Raw genomic sequence first — 19,044 nt, 5'->3', positions numbered from 1 at the left:
CTACCCTTATTCATTCTAGTCTTAACTTCTCAGAAAATAAAAAAACACCAAACTAAGGACATGTTGGAAAGTTGTGGGGGTTCCAAAAGCATGCACAAATGCCACTCAATGGGAAACATGCAGAGCCCACACACACACTCCCTGTTTTCTTTCTCTTTATATGCCAGGCACCAAATATTTAGTTAGCAAAACCCTTTTCTCATTACACCCATGTGAAATGGTTAAATGTTACTATAGAAGGAAAAATTATTCTGTTCTACTGCTGATCCCTGAAGCCACCTGCTATATTCCTTTTTACTATCTGTAATCTTTCTATTTCTACTCTAATTTTCATTGATCACCTCTTTTAGGAGTGAAACCTCTGTAGTATTCATTAAATATTGGAAAAGGCCTATTTTCCTCACACTGACACCCTAAAGGCAGTTTATAAAAAGCAAATGAAAAGTAAGGGAGGTGCTGCATTTGATCCACTTATTATAAATGTATACAAGCATTAAATTGTCAGATGTACAACTTTAGATCCTCTAGCCTTTGCAGGGATTTCCTCCGTAAATGAGCAAGAACAGCAAGTTTAAATAGACTTTGTGGCCAAGAATCACTTTTTGTTGAGGTTTGTACAGCAGCTGTTAGGGAACCTGACTGTATTTGGGACAGACTGATAAATGCTTGCAGAGTAAAAATAAAAAGCTACCAAACAAAAGAACAGAGATATTCACACTTTTTCCATATGTTTCACATAGTAAAGAACATTACTAGGAGGAGGCTGAATCACTCTAATACATTTCCAACTCCTTTTTTTTACTTTCTATTCCTTCCTCACTAAGTCTTAAGCCCAAAACAAGATGACATCGCCACTGCCATAAAAGTCCTTTTTTTTTTACCTCTGATAGCCAGTTTTACAGTTTTACAGAATCATAAATTTCCTTCTGAGTTTATTACTAGTATTATGTTAAAAAGAACCAGCTTAGAGCACAAAATGGGAAGGTTTTTTCCCTGAGACAAAAGAGGTGTGGTTTAATTTTTAAATACCATTTTAAAACATTTGCAGCTAGAAAATAATAAAGAAATGTAATATTTTTTAGTACAAATTAAAGTCTGCTTACAGAAGGGAACAGCACTCTCTCCAACACTGATGACATCTACCTAAATATCTGCTTTGAATTTGGGGTAGAGATGGAAAGAAAAATTTGCCATTTTGTAAGAAAAATGGGCAAGGAAAAAGGTGGACTTACTTGATTAAATGATTTTTCTTAAGAATCCCTGACACTTTTGAATTCATCTAACACATAAGCTTTTCACAAAGGCTGTTCAATCAATTATAGTAGACTTCTTGAGAAAAGAGCCAAAAATGCAATTTAATCATACTGTATTTCTATTGCACTAAATTTCAGTATTCCACTTCTGGAAACCCAAGATCATAAAACAAAACTATGCAAAACATGATACCTGGCAACTCTGATTTCTTGTAAAACACACAGAAGCTAACACATAACATCACTAAAGCAGTGCTGTGGAAAGCATCAGAAGAAAAGAGCAAATACATCCATCACTGTTTCTTCATCTCTCTTATTAATAAATCTAGAATATATTTACATTTACAAGAATCTACACCAAAAAAATTTGTACTATCCCAGTAACATTACCATAAATCTACAGTTTCCTGCTATTCTGTGGCAAAGGTTTTCAGCAGAAACAAGGTAACTAAAATATTATTAGTACTAGCAGAATATAATGAATGCTAGTATTTATAATGTTTGACAACTGTTTGACAACCAGACATGCAATGTATTCAGTTATGGTAAGAGGTTTTTTTAAAACATTCAAATATTTGCTTACAATGCCATGAAAATTTCAACAAGCATTTAATATGTAGTGACCATATAAAATTTTCCCCTTGAATTCTGATTGAAAAAATATCAAGATAAAGAACAAACCTCTTGAAGTTGGGTAGAAACAGTTATTTTTAACAGTGCTTATATTTCAAGTTTCTCTTCATGGAAGCAACAAAACCAAGCTGGCAAAAAAAGCTATTAACCACTCGTTTGCCAACTAATTTTTGACATGGGACAGTTAATCAGTCACAAATAAAAAGTTCACCATTTACCAGATAGCAACTTCACTATAAAGGGAAGCTATTTTTGACCATGGCAATTAGTCTTCTCATGTTTCAAACACTACATTCTATTTTCACATTAATTTTTAAATCTATGTGGCTTTAACTTAAAATAAACTGTACATCAAAAGAATGGAAAATAAACAGCCAGGAACACAATTTGACGAATTGGATTTATTTAGTTTATTTAGCTAAACAGGGTCCATTGGATCTCTTTAATAGGCTGACAGTTGCACTGGGCTGGTTAATAAAACATTCAACACAGTATCTTCAGCCAATATAGAAATGCAAATCCCACCAGAAATATTTTATTCATGAAACAGTAATTTCAGTTACTACCAAAGCAAAAAAAAAAAAAAAAAAAAAAAAAAAAGAAAAAAGGGGGGAAGCGACACTTGCTTTGCAAACAAACAGCGCCACCCAGCGGCACTCCACGCACAGCACACCGGCACATCGGGAAGGGCTGGGATTCATCCCGCCCGCGTCCGATGGAATCTTCTCTCTATTTTTTATGATTTACCAGTAGCACGTGTCTCTTCCTATTCAGTACTGAAATGCAAAATAGCCTCGCTCTAGCTGGCAAAAAAAAAAAAAACAAACAAAAAAAAAACCAAAACACACACCAAAACAATAACACAAAACATCGTTAAGGAAGTCGAGTGTGCAGTTCCAGCCTGAGAAGCAAACCCGTTCAAATGGTGGTGGTTTTGCTCAGTTTGTCCGATTTCTTTTGTGGTAATCTTTATGTTTCTAGTTCGTGACAGAAACAAAATCAAACTTCTGCTTAAATGAGTGCAGGTAAGCAACACAGTGAAGTGAGCATGAGGTACACTCTGTTTTCCTCATTCATCATGACTACATCATGTTCAACTCCAGGGCCTTGGTTACTGCTGCTAGCAAAAGCAGGACAGCAACAGCTGCTTCTTTCAGCACAACAGGTATGGGAGTAGCACTTGCACAGAATAAGAAATCACTGAGGGAGTGGGAAACAAACTTTCCTCCTTCTGCCCCCCAGCATTCACCTTTTCTCTATGAAGTCACTTTACTCATCAGCTGGTTAGGAGAAATTTTGAGTGAACATGGATTCTTCCACTCTCTTTTAGAAAGAACAGTAAACATACTTAATTCTATTTTCAGAAGTAGAAGTTTTAACATAAGAACATGGTAAACAGAGAAATTGCAGTTCTCTGCTTGGGAAAGGGCTGAATCTGAACATGTTTACAAACTATCAGCTGGTCTGCCACAGACCACCTCCCAGCTTAATCTAGGTACAGAAACATTTTGTGTGTGAAGGGAGAAAGGAAAAAAGCATGAATGCTTACAGTGCTCCGTGTGAGTCATACATCTCCATTCACAGCCCCCAGCCACACACAAGAGTTATCAGACTCACCAAATCACTTCCTGAAAACACCTTTATTTGTAATCAGTCAGCCAAGTCTAAGCTACACAAACAGGTTTTTCTTAAAATCATGTGCATCACCTCTACCACAACTTGCTGAAGGACCAACAAAGAGACACCACAAAAGTCACCAGTCTCAGCCCTACATGTTAACAGATGGACAGACACCGAATTTCCTGCGAGGGTCAAGGGGGAGTTGGTTAAGAGAACAATCTAGTTAAGGCATTAGCTTTACTGATATTAAAAATTTGCTACTTGGTTGCCCTCACCCAGCATATTATCTCTTCACACACCGAGCTATGAGATACATAACAAATTTATTGGTCAAACACAGATGATTCTTTGTAAGCAATACCTACAGAATTACAGACCCCAGGAGGTAAGGTGTATTTCACTGGTCTGGCCTCTCAGGAATCCCAGCTAAAATGATCATAACCCTTTAGATTGATTACAAATTAAGCATGTTAACTCCCATGTATCACACTTTCCTCCACAGAAAAGCATCTCATCACTAGTAAATGCCATTATGAAATAAATTTACTTCCATCTGCACACTTCCACACAAAACAATAAAAATAAATTTAAGACATAAATAACTATGGGGAAATTTTCTACAGGGGTTCTAAGTTATACCACTTCCTAGTATTTCATTAGTTTAGGCCTTCAATGTTACCAAACACACACAAAAAAAATCTGTATCACTTTTTCCCAATTAAAAAAAAAAACAGGATTATAAATCAAGTAATTTCAAAAGGTCAAATGCCTCCATCTTTTTCCACCACAAACACACCAGGGTGGGGACACAAGTGAAAACAAGCTGAAGACAATGTAGAGTTAGGCTCTATAGAAAAGAGGCCAGCCTAACATTCAGCCACAGTCAGGCAGACAAATATCATATCAGAAGTTATTAGAAAAGTAACAGAGGAAAACAAACTACTTCTATAAGGAGCAGTTTGAGTAGAATGTAGAGGAGTGATTACTTATCTCAAGAAGGTGACAGTATCTATAGAAATGGCAGTAAAGGAACTTTTGTTCACAATATGCTTTTTCAAAACTAGATTGTCGAAGTATATGGCCAGATAATTCAAATTCTTTCTTCTGAAACTTGGTTCAATCTTGTATGCATTAGAACAAATCCTCCGCAAGCCCATTCAAAACAGCTGTACTATTCACAGAGTCACAACTAATCTGATTTCAGAACTTTTAAATGTGTCAACAGATCAGGTTTCACTAAAAGCACCTGCACCTGCCCAGGCAAGGTTCTTGTGCACACATGATGTTTTGGCACGACAGAGTCCCTGCTTTCAAGAGCACTGTTAGGATACAACAATTAAGATATACACAGAGCAGCCCCACACATTCCTCACAGTTTTGTAAGTACAGAACATTATCGCACTATTTGCTTTATGAATCAAAATAACCCAACAGCAACTGTTGAGTCTCTAAGTTTTAGCTCAAACTGGAGATCTAGGGAAGACTGGCCATAAAGATACAGCCAGCAACTTGCCATTTGATAAATGGTTTCATGTGCTTACAGCCATATTTGTCTACGTAGGTGACTGAACCTGAAATGGGGGAAGTGGTATTTGAAAAAACAGCCAGAACATAACAGACACAGCTGTATGAGTTGTTCAGGTGAGCTTCGGGACTCGGGTGGTATTTGAGAGTCATCCAAGAGAGCTAACTTTATCCAATGAAATTCCATTGGTTATCTCCTTAAATGTTTCGCAAGCTTAGCAGCTGAAGTTTTAACAGTAATCTGAAAAAGAACCTGCAGGAGGTATAAATTGTAAATACACACCTCAGTAATGACTGAAGCAATTATTAAATGCCAAGAATGTTTAAATGTTTGCTCAAGTTTTGACAATGTATCTATGTATCTGCAAATTGCCCCACTCCCTTTTTTTCGTTTTAAAGGTTATTCTGAAAGTCAGAATTACCAAAAATCAGTATCAATTCTGAGGATTTAAAAGGAATGAGCACTGTCTCCTGAACTGACAACAAATGCTACCTGCAAGATTTACTTCTGTGCTGCCAACAGAATAGGAACAGTTCCTGTGTAACCTCCTTTATTCAATGGATATTTCTCCTTTCTCAATATGCTCATCTCATTTTTAACAGATTGTGCAATATTCACTTTTGTAACATTAATATTACTGTATAATGTGGTCTTACAAGATTTTTATATTTCCTCATCTATTTGAATTCCTTATGTACTGGCAGTAAGCTTTTCAGGAAAATAAATGCCTGCCTTTGGTTTTTTCTATTTTATGGTGCCCTAACATTGAGCCAGTACATGGAACCCTGGGGATGGATACAAATACTAGGAAATAACCATATATGTGCTAGGTTTATAGAGTCACATTTTCACATGGATTGGGATAGATTTAGCTCAAAGTAATGCCTATAAAATCTGGAAGCCTTTTACCACTATTTAAAGGTAACTGGCTACTTTTAGGTAGCAGTTAACACGAAATGCTTTATTCCTATGAATAAATAATACTTACAGTCCATATACTTAAAATACTTTTTTTTTTTCTGTCAGAACTTACACCAAGCAGGCATCATAGACATTCTACATCTGAAACAACTAGAAAAAAATATTTACAAGCCTAAACCTGTCACAGCACATGCTGTAGTCAAGAGGGCCATGATACACATGGTATAGCCATGCGGTATCAGAAGACTTCAACCATACACCTTACTACTTCAGAAGGCTTCAGGCATCTGCCCATACAGAGTAACACCACATCACTTCAGGAGTCTGCAGGGATCCACCCTTCTGGTTCTTCAGCCCAGCCTTTTGTCCCCTCATGCTGATGCAGTGCCCCTGTGTGCCCTCTGTCCCTTTGGTGGGTGCTCAGTGCCCCTGGGCACTCCATGGCTCACTGCTGCCAGTGCTGCTCACAGCTGTGCCCATGGGGATGGGCTCACCCAGCCCCATCCCAATCACCACAAACTCTGCGCCCACGTGAACCTCACAATGGTGCACTGGTGGGTGCAGGAAAAAGACTTCTTATAGAAAGATTGTTTTAAGCTTCAGGAACTCTTTGGCAGGTGGTCCCAAGCTGTGGAGCAGCCTGGAGAGCACAAGGCTGTGATGTGCAACTCCACCTAGGGCCACAAGATAGAGCCACCAGTGCGTTCATGGACCCCGCAGTCCTTCCCTGGTCTAACGGGGACAACCTCCCTGCAGAACTGAAGGGCCTGGGATGTGCTACTGAAAGCGAGATAATAAAACCAAGATTTACATCTGCAAGTGAAAAAAGACAGCATAAGGCTTATCAACAGTTTCATTCTATTTCAGTACGTTTATCACAAGCCTGAAAGTTGGCTTTCTGAGATGTGTGCAGCTTCTCTGCTTGCCCTGTTCTGGTATTTCTCCCCAGGAAAGACTGCAGAGCACTGAGGTGAGCAGCAGAAACCACTCCTGCCTAAAGCTGAGGTGCAGTGCTCGCTCTGCTCGTTTTCCCCATCAGTATTCACAGTGCTGTGTTTCCTGAGTACTTCAAAACACAAAATTGTGCTGATCTTTTTTTCATTCCTCTTCAAGAGAGAGGGCTAAGACAGGGCAAGGTGTTTTTTTCTGCTTGGATATTATTTACTGCAATTAGTGTGTTACCAACTATGCATGTGCAATCCAGTGCATGGGGTATACGCCTTTGCCTTCACACACCCCTGGACTGCAGAGCACTGACACCTAACTGGAGGTCTCAAACCAACAAGGATTAGCAATGAGAGGAAATAAACCTCCTATTTGCAATTTTTCCTATTTATTTATATATATATATTTAACAAAGATATGAAAAGCCATGTTTGGAGTAACTCCTCTAAGTACAGCTCAACAGAGCTTAAATCTGTATTTTTCAGAATATGCTTCAACATAGTATGGGGAAAAAAACCTCTACATATTCACCAAGATGCCACAGAACCTAATTAATAATATTACAGTGATGGCATTTTGTCATTATTACACACACTCCTCAAGACAAAATAAACTCACCAGTTACATATTAAATGTCAAAAATAAACTTTAATGTTGTACATCCTGCCAGTAAAGAATGGACAAGTGAACAGTCCACAAACCTCATGTTTCCTTCTCCTAGCTTTAAACACGTTGCTATGCTGCTGTTTTCCATAACTGTTTGGGTAAGGGCAAATTTTCAGATGCTATACAGCATTCAAATAATCACAAGGTCAATTCTCGTGCTATCAATGAATATAAAATATAACTACTAATGCTGGTTCTACATTCACTTTACATTCGAAATACAGAATTTAATGAAAAAGACTGTGCACTGAGGTATGTAGTTTTTGCCATTAATTTTGTTCTGTAGCTTCCAACAAGTTGCTATTTCCCTGGATAATAATCCAAAAAGAGTCTTAAATTCTTATGAACAAAATTAGAAAAATATTAGTGTTTAGAACCTAGAACTATGTAAGGCATTTAGTTGTAATACCACTATTTGCTATATAAGATATTTTTTTCAAGCACAGTTGTTTTTTTCCAGCACTTTGCTCCATCCTTCACATCATTTTCTTTCCTTGATCTTCTGCTGAAGATCCTTGGGTTTGAGCTGTTGTTTCTATCCATTATTACAACCTCTTCCTTCCTCTTTCTCGTGTTGTTTTGCTTCTTCACTTTGAGCACAAACTTATGTTCTTGTGATCATGTAACTCCCAGCGCTATGATGAACTTCCTCACACTCATTTCTCCTCTTCCATACAGTCTTCAGTTCTGAACTCTCTCATTCTCACTTGCCTGGGAATATGAAAGTAGGAATTCCACCATCTACCTACATATAGAAATAGGCCAGGAACAAATATATGCTGCCAGCAAATTCTCACACATCTGAGAAGATAAACAGCATTCACAACTGGTCCAGAAATTGCTCTCTCTGGGAAGTCACTGTTTGGCCACACACAATTCCTACAGGGGAACAGATGAGATTGCCTCAAAATTTTGATGGAAGTATTTTTATTCTAACGTTCTTCAAACTTTACAAACTGCAACCATCTTTTTATACATTTTTGTGCAACTGCTCGGCTTGGCAGAAGCACAGAGGAGCGACAGTCAGCTGGATTTCTTGGCTGCAGGTATAAACACTGACTTCCCTCCCCTGAAGGATTAAACAGTTGCCAGCAACTTGAGGAAATTCACAGTTCTCCAGTGAATGGAAAATACTGCCACTAGTTATTTCTTTCTCCCTACCCTGGAGGAACTGAGCTGCTGCCAATTAACATAGCATTTTCCTACACTTGCAATCCCTTTGAACTTTTTCATGATTTTACAGGAAACAGTTTTGTCTCTATGCAAATCTATTCAGTGCAAATCCCAGTCACAAAAAAAAGGACTGATAACTGTAGCAGAAGCCCTGAGACAAGGGACTCTTGTTACTCTGCAACCATTAGTCAAAAAATGTAGTATTTAGAACCAATTTGTACAAAAGCCAAGAAGAATCTAAGTGCAATGGAAAAGAAAACACAGTGACTAACAAATGAAGTGCAGAGATAAACTACATTCAAAAATTGCATGGATTGGAGATTATACGGCTTTCATGTTACTGTCCACATTACTATAAGCTGTCATTCCTTGAGAAATAGAATTAAAAGCTGACTGTTTTACATACAACATGAACACTCACAGTATCTAATGACAGAACAACAACAGAGTTCCAGGGCAAAGGCATAGGAGACTAGCAACTGGAATCTGGTATGGGACTGATGCTAAAAGAAAAGCTTCTCTTCCTCAGTTTGGTTTTCATCTGTCCCCATAGAAAGCAAGACACATGCAGAACTTATCTTTTACACTAGTCAAAAATGTCCTTTCATTTGCCTGAATAACTGCATTATTTTATTTTAAAAAATCTTAGAGATGCCATCTTTATGTATTAAGTTAAAAACTCACGAAATCAGCTTCAAGTTTTCCCATTTCTTGTTTGTAGCTTCTCATTCGACTGCTGTACATCCCTCGGCTTTGAGGTGGGATCTCTCGAACTTCAAGTTCCATCTGTTCAAGCTGACAAGCGAAAACAAAGAGGAGATATATATAAATCAAAACGTTAATTAAAGCAAGAACAAATTTACCTAAGTTCAAGTAATATATCTAAGTTCAAGAAATATTCCTTCTTTATAAGGAAGAATGTTGCTTATTCTGCAATATAATATAAATTTATCAAAATTTTTGCACAATCTTAAGTCAAGAAACAAATTACAACATTAGTATTATTAACACTCAGAAGGAATGATTCAAGCCGAACATTTCTGGCTTTCAATTCCAACTGTGATGACTATTACTGACTATTACATCTTATTACAAAAAAAAAAAAAATAGTAAAACTGAGAATAATTCCTGCAAATGAGCATAGTTTAAAAGAAAGCCTACCTTCACCTAGCTGTGCAGTTTTGGAAACCTTTGGCTGAAAAAGCTATTTTACTTATTTATATATATGTAATGCTTTATTTACCACCAGTCTGTGTGATTAATAGAGTAATTCTTATGTTTAATAAACAAATTCTTTTTTCTTTAAATATTGCTATCTCAGCAGAACTACATAACCTGAATTGGCTACCTAAATCTACATTCCAAACCTATATGTAGTTATATTAAATAGCTGAATTTCAGGGTTCAACGACAATGCTATTCAAGAACTTGTATACAGTCAAATGGATTAAAAAATTAGAGACATATTCTATCCTTCAAAAGCTTTTTTTATTTATTCTTGCCATGTAGAATTCTAAGGGGCCTGAAATACAAGAATATGGCACTGGGGTGCAGCAAATCAAAAATCATAAATGAGGGCTGCTAATTACCTGCCTACTGGGTCTTGTAGCCTGCTCTATATGGTGCTGTCTGTTCAGGAATTCTATTTTGAAGAATCCCACACCTGCCTTTAAAAATCTTTCCAATTTACTTAAAAAGGATAAAAGAATACCTCTCCTTGGTTGCTGTAGGCACCTGAAACAATATTTACTCACCTCCTACTGATCTTGGTTGAACAATATGGCATAGGAGCAGAAATGCTTTTCAATTAGGGTCCCAGGCTACTGGTTGCAGATCTTCACAAGGGACTGCTAGAATTTATTCCTATGTAATCACTTGCTTACACTTTGAAATTTCATCCTCATATCATAAGAAAAGCATCTGAATTTAATCAATGGAATTGCTAGATACTCAAAAGTCATTTTGCCTGATGTAGTCTGATTATACAAAATTATATTCAATAATAAACTATAAAGCAGACTTTAATTAAATAGTCACTAATGAATTGAAACACACAAAGCAATTTCTAATTCTACCCAGTTCTTTAGCTCAGACTTAACTTTACAAAGAAGTATTATAAATTAAACCAATAGCTGGAATTAATAGCTTATTTGTTATCAATTTCATCTTAATATATTTGATCTCAAATGTTCTATAAACTTTTCCCTCATATATATGTGGTTGGGAAATTTTAATGAAGTCTCAATTCTTGTCTGTTATATAAAAACAAAAACATGTATCAGTAAATCCAGAATTTGCACCAACAACCAGTCTGTGATCCAGGAAATATAAAATGTTCATTCTAAAGAGTCAATATCAGAGAGTGTAAGGTCCAAGGAACAATGATGAAGCATATTTACATTGACCAATATTTACCAATGTTTTTTCATCATGAGATGAACTGGGTGCATTTTGTGGCTGGGCTGAGAAATTTCCTTGAGAATCCATGCAGAACATAGTGATCCAAGCAAGAGTGAACCTAAATGCAACTTAATTTAATGCATCTCCATTTTCACAACTCATATTATTGGTCATAAAATCACATTTTTCATAAGCAAACAAAAGCAGAGCAGACCTTCTTATTTCCATTGAAAAATACAACAAAGTAGTGTGGCTGATGATGTCCACTCCAAAATAAGTCTCCCCCTCCCACAGAAACTTCTCCAAATGAATCAGCTGCTAGCATTTTAAGAAATGTGAAAGCTTCACTATTTTATTCTGATTCTAAAGCCCTGGAACTCAAATGGAGATCCAAACTAAAAAACACAAGACAAGAATAATCCAGAATTTATAACACAACATTTTTTTGATGCATTCTTCATCAAAGATAAAGGCAAATAACAGAGAGAGAGTTTTGTCCTCTTAAAAGTAGAATTTCACTCAAAAATTCACAATTCTTCTGGCACATGCTAGATGTTATACTCAAATAAGGTTAGCTCAACAGTCACCTTTCTTAAAAACCTGGTAAAAAACAATTAGATACTCCACACTGGACATAGAACAACAGGATTTCTCTCCAGAGACTTCTTACTCCACAGCTCTGGCTTGAAAAGGCAGCCTGAGAGTCTGAAAGTTTTAATGTCAGTTCTGCACATACATCAAATCAATTACACCAGTGATTTCACCTAAACAAAGCAGACAGTGTTTTAAAACCATCACTGGTTAGTGAACACAAATAAATTATCTCTATAATAATATTTATAATACATGAGAGTGTTATTTCCTAGCCAAGCAGGAAATAAAAAAAATCAGCTAATCCCAGCTTTGACAACGCAAGACAATGAAGCAAACCAATGTATGAAAACTATCAGCAGCAAGGAATAATTATGTTTATTTTGATTTTCTACTGTAGCCTCTAGTTTAAAATAGGATCCTCTTAATCAGTTCTGTTATTAGCAGGTTTGTTCAAATTGATTTCTAAACCCAAGCCTTGACTTTAATCACAAACATGTTGGATAATTGCTTAAAGCCAATAATTGAATCTAAAGATCTAAAACAAAAGTGTGAAAGAAAAGCCAGTACATTAAATGAAGATTGTCATAAGCATAAAAATATGAATACTGGATTTATTTTTTAATTTTGTAATAAATACGAATGTAGATGATCTTTTCCTGACGTAAGGAGAGAGGTAAGAAGCCATTAACTCAATGTCTGCTCCTTCCAATCCACTTGGAGTAGAAAACCAAATTTGAATGACCACCCACACTGGAGCTTCTCTGTACTGCTCTGTCTTTTCCCATGTCAACTTGTAGTGAAAATGAGCTGAAAAACATTTCTAGATTCCTACTTTTTGCAGCTGTTTGAATATAAAAGTGCCCCAAAGGGCTTAATGTATCTTCAGAACATCCTCAGGAGATGAGACAGTAATTTTACCATGTTTCTTACTGGAAAAACCAAACCAGAGAGGTTAGCTGCCTTATCATCCTCACAGGGCAAAACTGCAGGAAGTCATCCCAAGGTCCAGCTTTACTGGATGCTATTTCAATGCTCTGGTCGACAAGACTTAAACCAAAAGCACCGTGTATGCCTACAAACAGTCAAGAGACTTTTTTATTCCTATGACACTTGAAAAAATTAATTTTATTGTTTAGTTAGCAGCCAAATAATTGATTCCAGTTTTTTCCATTACAAGAAATTCTACAGTAGAAAAGCTAATTTATTTCCCTATCGTAACATTCAGGTCACATTTCTGACATTAGATACACCAAACCCATTTGCAAGCAATAAACAAAAGCAACTTCAGGTAAGGAACTAACGGCCATGTGGGAAAAAGACAATCTCAGCTGTCACCAACACCTCTGCTCAGTTACTCCATATCTACAAAACTTTACTTTTATACTACTCCCAGATGGAATACATGACAGGCTGTAATGGGAGCAAAATAAATAAAAGAAGAGTCACAGTTGCTTAACACATGTTGCTTGTCACATACTGGGGTTTTTTTTGTCAGTGTGAACCACAAACTAATGCTTGGTTAACAGCTACACTCTTCTTGGATCTGTGACCCACACTGCCATGGCCCCTTTGTCCTCACCTTTTTGTCTAACTTGCTAAAATGGAAAAAAGATCTACTGCTCTACAAGACATTCTAATAGATGAAATTAAGTAGGTGCTTGCGTCTTACAAGCCAAAAACAAAGTCATGGTGTGTAAATATTTAATTCCTTTCCCAAAGACCTAATCCACAACTCTAAGTCTGTAACTATTTATTGACTTATAGCAGTAGTGCAAACCTTGCATCACTTAACACAGGATCAAAAAAGATACACTATTCTTGTATTACATATCCTCAAATAAGAACTATTTCAAGACTATTATTTCACTTTGTAATATATCATTGTTAAGTATTTTTAGAGCATGGGTGTTAAATGTTACTATCAATGATCCTATTATTTTTGTTAGGAATTTGCAGTTAACATATAAAAAGCCAGAACATACCAGTTCCCTTGCTTCTTCAAGCTGTTTCTCAACATTTGCAACCATCTGCTTCTTCTCATCTGAAACACAATTTTGAAAATACCAATATAATTGTGTTCTTACCATGAAAGAAAAATATACCATTTCAAAAGATTGTATGTATCAGCTAAAACAGACTTGAGATTTATTCTGTGTGACATTCTCACACGTGGTGATACACATATTAGTAATTAAAAAAGACTGAAGAATCCTTGAAGTTCTTCTGCTCTGTTAATGTAGCATTTTCTAGTTAGGAAAGTACTTACAGCTGTAGGAATTATGCCTCAGCTGACACTTGCTGGTGTGTACAAATGCATGAGAAGGTACATAGATACACTAAGTGGAAAAATTTTTTAAGAACAAAGGCTTAACAGATTCATTTGCAAAATATGAGATGCACAAAACCGAACATCCCAATTAAAATTAATTCCAGGTCTGAAGAAAAATGATGTTTCTATTCCCCTACTCCTATGCTGGGTCTAGAATTGTTTCTATCTGCTTCAATGGATATAAAATGAAATGCCACAGGAACTACAAGAAAACCAGTCTTCTACTAACAGTAAAATGGAAATTAGTACTAAAATATATATTTTTTAAATTGAAATAAGTTTTAAGCTATACATAGCAATCAACATCTGCTAGGTTCCCCAGCTACAGAGACTGGCTTTTATCCTGCCTCCAACCATCCATTTACAGGCAGAGAATCCAGTCTGAACTGAGAACTGAGATTGTGTCACATCATCACAAACATTCTGAGTGCTTCACAACTTGGTTTGTTACAGTATATTCAGATACTGGATAATAAAATGTCCCACACTGCTTTATTACTGTGGGTATTCAAGGGTTTCCATCCTACCATCATCTTCCAGCCTTCAGACTCTAAATCCACCCATTGTGTCAGTGAAGTTAACAACAGAACTCTGAACAAACAAATTATTTGTTTGAAACCAGGAGTGTCATGAGACATCTGTACTGGTGGTTTGCCTGATGAGAAGTGTCTCCAGTCACAGCTCCCCAGAGGTCACGATGGATAAGTCTACATTGGCACAAGACTTCATAATGTATCTCTAAACTTCAGAGCTTTGTTTTTAAGTCTGAATACCCTTGCCTCTCTTCCACATGATCCCTTTGTATCCTGACACATTAAAGACCAAAAGGGAGAATCTGATGATCCCCTTCCATCCTCTGCATTCCACAAGCCACTGAATTTCATGAGAGTACTGCCTTAATAAAGGAACATAAATCAGTTTCTCACAGGCTGAAATGCCTATCCATTTATCTTCTCATTTACCTCAAATACTCTAGTGTCTCATTCAAGGACACAGGAACATCACAATCTGTCCTTCCTCAGTTACACATACTGGAGTTCTCCCTGCACAGAGGATCAGCCTTGGGAACATCTTTCCTGCAAATCTGGAATTCACACTGCCACATCTGGTGGCACACTACCACAGCAGAAGATGCAGGAAATATTTTCTGTGTAGCACTTTTAGTTATCTACAGGCAATGTCTTCCTTTAATTCCCCATCAGGTTCTCATTATAGCACCCAGGCCAGAAAGTTCAGCACTTTATCTTCCTAAAAGAAAAAAAACCAAAAGAAATCTGCCCCTTCCCCTCCCACTAAATTTCTCTTCTCATATCCCAAACATCTACATTCTTTCCTTCATTTGGAAGGCAGCTACATGACAATGGACAAAAATAAAAACAATGGAAAGTATGAAATACACAGCACCATTTTATTGAATCTGAAATAAAACTTTAAAACATAGCAGCAGAAAATAAATGTACTATAGCGTTTTTGGTACTTTCTTGAGTTGTACTGGATCACAATTTTCATACACATTTAGTAACATGAAATTTAGGGATATAAAAAAAATCTCCTTGTACTTGTGATTATAAGAACTACTCAGCACTCCAGTGGCCAGTAAATCTTACTGACCCACAGAGAAATTTAGCTGCAGACCTTTTGTAGGGAAAACTCATTAGTACAGAAGAAGGTCTAGCTAAAACTCTTCCCATAAGATTAGGAGAGGGTATTCAAATGATCTCCAATAGTTTAATAATTAAATTTTAATCCAACTCCAGATTTTAACACTGGCCCAGGTACATAATCACCCAGATGGTGCCCAGGAAAACTGCCTTTGTTTTTCCTTCAAATATATGTGAGCAGGCACATGGCACCATCCCAGCACTGCAGCTCTGGAGCAGGATCTTCAGAGACTTCCAGGAGAGCAGTTAAACTTGTTTCAACTGCTGATCCTCTAGGGCACACATACTATGCAACCATGGTTTCCAAAGCATTTCTTTTCAGTTTTACTTTCACTTCAGTGGTTAAGCAAAGGAAACAACTTATTTCACAGCCAGAATCACCATAGGAAGGGGGGCACAATGCTCACGTACTTGCTCAGAGACTAAAAGTGACATCCAAGGGAGTTCCTCTGGGTAAGAGAAGTTTGCCACTAATCAAGTAGATCAGGACAAACAAGTTATAGTCCAATTAAAGATGCTCATATGTTACTAACTATTAGTCCACTGTGATTTAGCAGTTTTCAATCTGCCTACTCAATCATTTCCCTAAATACACTTCCACAGGAAATGAAGAAAAAGGTGTCTTATAACTTTTTTTTTTGATTGAGAACTCAAATATCCTTTAGAGAAAATAAAAAACAATGCTCTATCAAATATATCTAAACGTAATCTTTTCCTTACATTGCTAGACAGAATGCCCCAAACAAAATATGCCACACAGTTTGTATAATTTAAGTGGTAAAATTGACAAACTATGGATAATACTGGAAACAAAAGGGGGTTTTCCCATGTGTAGGATTGCAAAGAAATCTGTTCTGTTTGTACACAAAGTTGTATCACTTTCTTAATAGAAACAAGCTTTCACTACATTTTCCTCAGTTTTTTCAGCTTCGCCCTGGCATTAGACACTTTGTTTCCTAAAATACAGCAGTTACAAAAAGGTGGGAATCTGTCTACAAGGTTGGAAAGATAACACAGCACTGATTTGATCTCAAAGTCAACGAAGAGATTAAAAAAACCTGGATCAAGACTGAGTAGTCCCACTGCTCTGGAATTGCTTCTTTTCATTAGTACATGCTGAGGAGGAGACTGAGCACCAAAGAGCTTCAGTTGACAGATCACTTGCAGATGTTGCTGCGCTCGCTCAGGTGGTTACGTGCTCACCACTGCCAGAAGTCACTGTCCAACAGCAGAGACAAATGGAACAATACATACATTTCTCTCTTTGGGTTATAAAACTGGGTTCACGAGGCATAGCACACTGAGCCAGACCTGATACTGAGACAGTAAACTTCAGTGCAGGAGTACAACAGAAAAAGGTGGGGCTTTCTTCAGCTAAACCTGTTAACAATTGAAATGCAGCACTTTGCCCAGCAGAAAATGCAGGTACCAAGTATCAGAAGAATGAGGCTACTGTGCTGGGAATAGACTAAGTATCACCATTTGTGCTGATAAAACTCTCTTTCATATCAAGCAATCAAAATTTATATGAATTTTTGGTCAAATCATAAGACAGATGTTTCTCTGAAACACCAAGGAGCATTAATAAAACACATTAGTCAATGATCTTCATTCTTCAAAGATCTGCAGCAGCATCACAGAAAATCTATTTAAAAGGCATTTCACTATTTATAACTTTCTTTAATCCCCCAGGTGACGTCTGCCTCAACAACAGAAGACATTTCTTCCCAAGATGTTCTATTGTCCCTGCTGCTTATTGTTTCTGTGATACAGACAGCTTTTGTTACATTTCTTGCTGAACTACTTATGCATTTGTGACAACAGGATTGTCTGCTGAGCCATCATCTTCCTAGAACACAGGACAGCATCACGGAATGCAGGAATGTTGCAAAACCAATTAAGCAGCATTTCTCCATTACAGCAGGTCCATCTTGGGCAGCAGAGGAAATAACCAGTCACTAGACTTCAGGAGGTCTCTCTTTATTATGCAGAGTGGCACAAGTCCTTACACCTTTCATCCTGCTTCTTCCAGCGGGGAGGAAGAAGGCCATCAGCAATCTCTCTCAAATCACTGCTGCTGAAAACTGTCACCTCACGTTCCCCTCCCACCTCATAATCCTCTTTTTAAGGCTCTCCCAGTCACCGCCACAAGAACTAACTGGAACTTCTGGTGATGAAGAAGCAAATTCCTATTAAGAAACAAGGGAAAAATGTGTGTTTAAAATATTTCTGATAAAGTGTTCAGCATAATCAGAGATTTCTTTTTCCAAGTGGTCAAATGCCTTGTTAGCTAAGGCTGCAGTTTGTTTTGAAGTCATGGAATTTTTTTTTCCCTGATGAAAGACAGAATAGCCCTGAAGCAATACCTAAGCCATTAATGTTCAGTGCAAGAAGCAGCTATAAGGCATGTCAGTTCAAACCAGGTATAACTAACCACAAATATAACATGGGGGGGAAAAAATTAACTTTTTCTTATCTTGACCTCATTTAGCCCAATACTACATTCCTGGTCCTGCAAGGAACATGCATTCTGTCTCCTCCAAGAGGATAGCAAATTCTATTAAAAAAGCAACTTTCTAATGGTCTCATAAAATAGTGATGATTTCAAAGCCTGCTGCTTCTAGTCTGTGTCACTGTTGAAGCCAATACTCTTTAAACATCTTTTACTTAAGCTCCAAAATCTCCCTAAGTGAATAAGGAAGACTGATTCAAGGAGAGGATTATGGAAATCCACTACTATTATGCAGAATATTCTTCCTACTATTGAACAGACTCTGATGACTTCCAAAATCTATACAATAAGGAACTCAAATCTCTATTCTTTACAATTAGGGAATTAAATCGCTCTTTTCCTAAAAATCAGTCTAGCACTATTGATTTTCAGAGGATGAGCCAGTAGTGTATTTATGATGTCTCCCTGCTCCTACCAGAGGGCCTTAAATTTACTGTCCAAAAGTTAAGAAGCCTTTGTGAAGGCTTCCTGTATCCTCCCTGCATCCTCTCAGTAAATGGTTCCAGTGCCCATTTACAGGTTAAATATAATTTCTGAGCAGATTAAATTACACACCAGTTCTAAAATTCACTCGCAGCTGAACTTTTGTTCTCTCTCATCTTCATTTTTTAAATTTCCGTTCAAAAATAGAATGGAATTTTTCCACCGCAGCTGTAGGTTCTGACTGAATTATCTCTCTGTGTCCTTGCTGTTAAGATCAAGAGCAAAACATCTTTGTTAAACCAAGGAAAAGACATAGTTCCCTTTAACCACGGAACTCAACCCTATTTTTTCAGAAGACTTTCTAACTTGCTAAGATTAGAATTGGACAT

At 37.0% G+C, this 19,044-nt stretch overlaps 1 protein-coding gene across 11 annotated transcripts in view; it reads right to left on the bottom strand.

Moving 5' to 3' along the window:
- VTI1A (vesicle transport through interaction with t-SNAREs 1A) overlaps positions 1 to 19,044 on the bottom strand; it is a 266,161-nt gene that overhangs the window by 245,916 nt on the left and 1,201 nt on the right. For 8 of the 11 annotated variants that reach the window (XR_014956324.1, XM_085583717.1, XM_085583716.1 and 5 more), the window contains exons 2-3: positions 13,713 to 13,771; positions 9,421 to 9,531 (exon numbers count right to left, since the gene is read on the bottom strand). Coding sequence is in view for 10 of the 11 variants with exons in the window: in XM_085583717.1 (XP_085439843.1) it covers positions 9,421 to 9,531; positions 13,713 to 13,771 (170 nt within the window). In the remaining variant the exon portion in view is untranslated. Of the gene's footprint in view, positions 1 to 9,420; positions 9,532 to 13,712; positions 13,772 to 16,778; positions 17,910 to 18,787; positions 18,921 to 19,044 lie in introns of all 11 variants that reach the window. The other 3 variants (XM_085583712.1, XM_085583715.1, XM_085583713.1) reach the window with 2 other exon arrangements.

This window comes from Lonchura striata, chromosome 6 (assembly GCF_050655825.1).
Source record: "Lonchura striata isolate lonStrDom1 chromosome 6, ASM5065582v1, whole genome shotgun sequence".
Taxonomy (NCBI): domain Eukaryota; kingdom Metazoa; phylum Chordata; class Aves; order Passeriformes; family Estrildidae; genus Lonchura; species Lonchura striata.
This window is presented reverse-complemented; position numbering and strand designations above follow the sequence as displayed.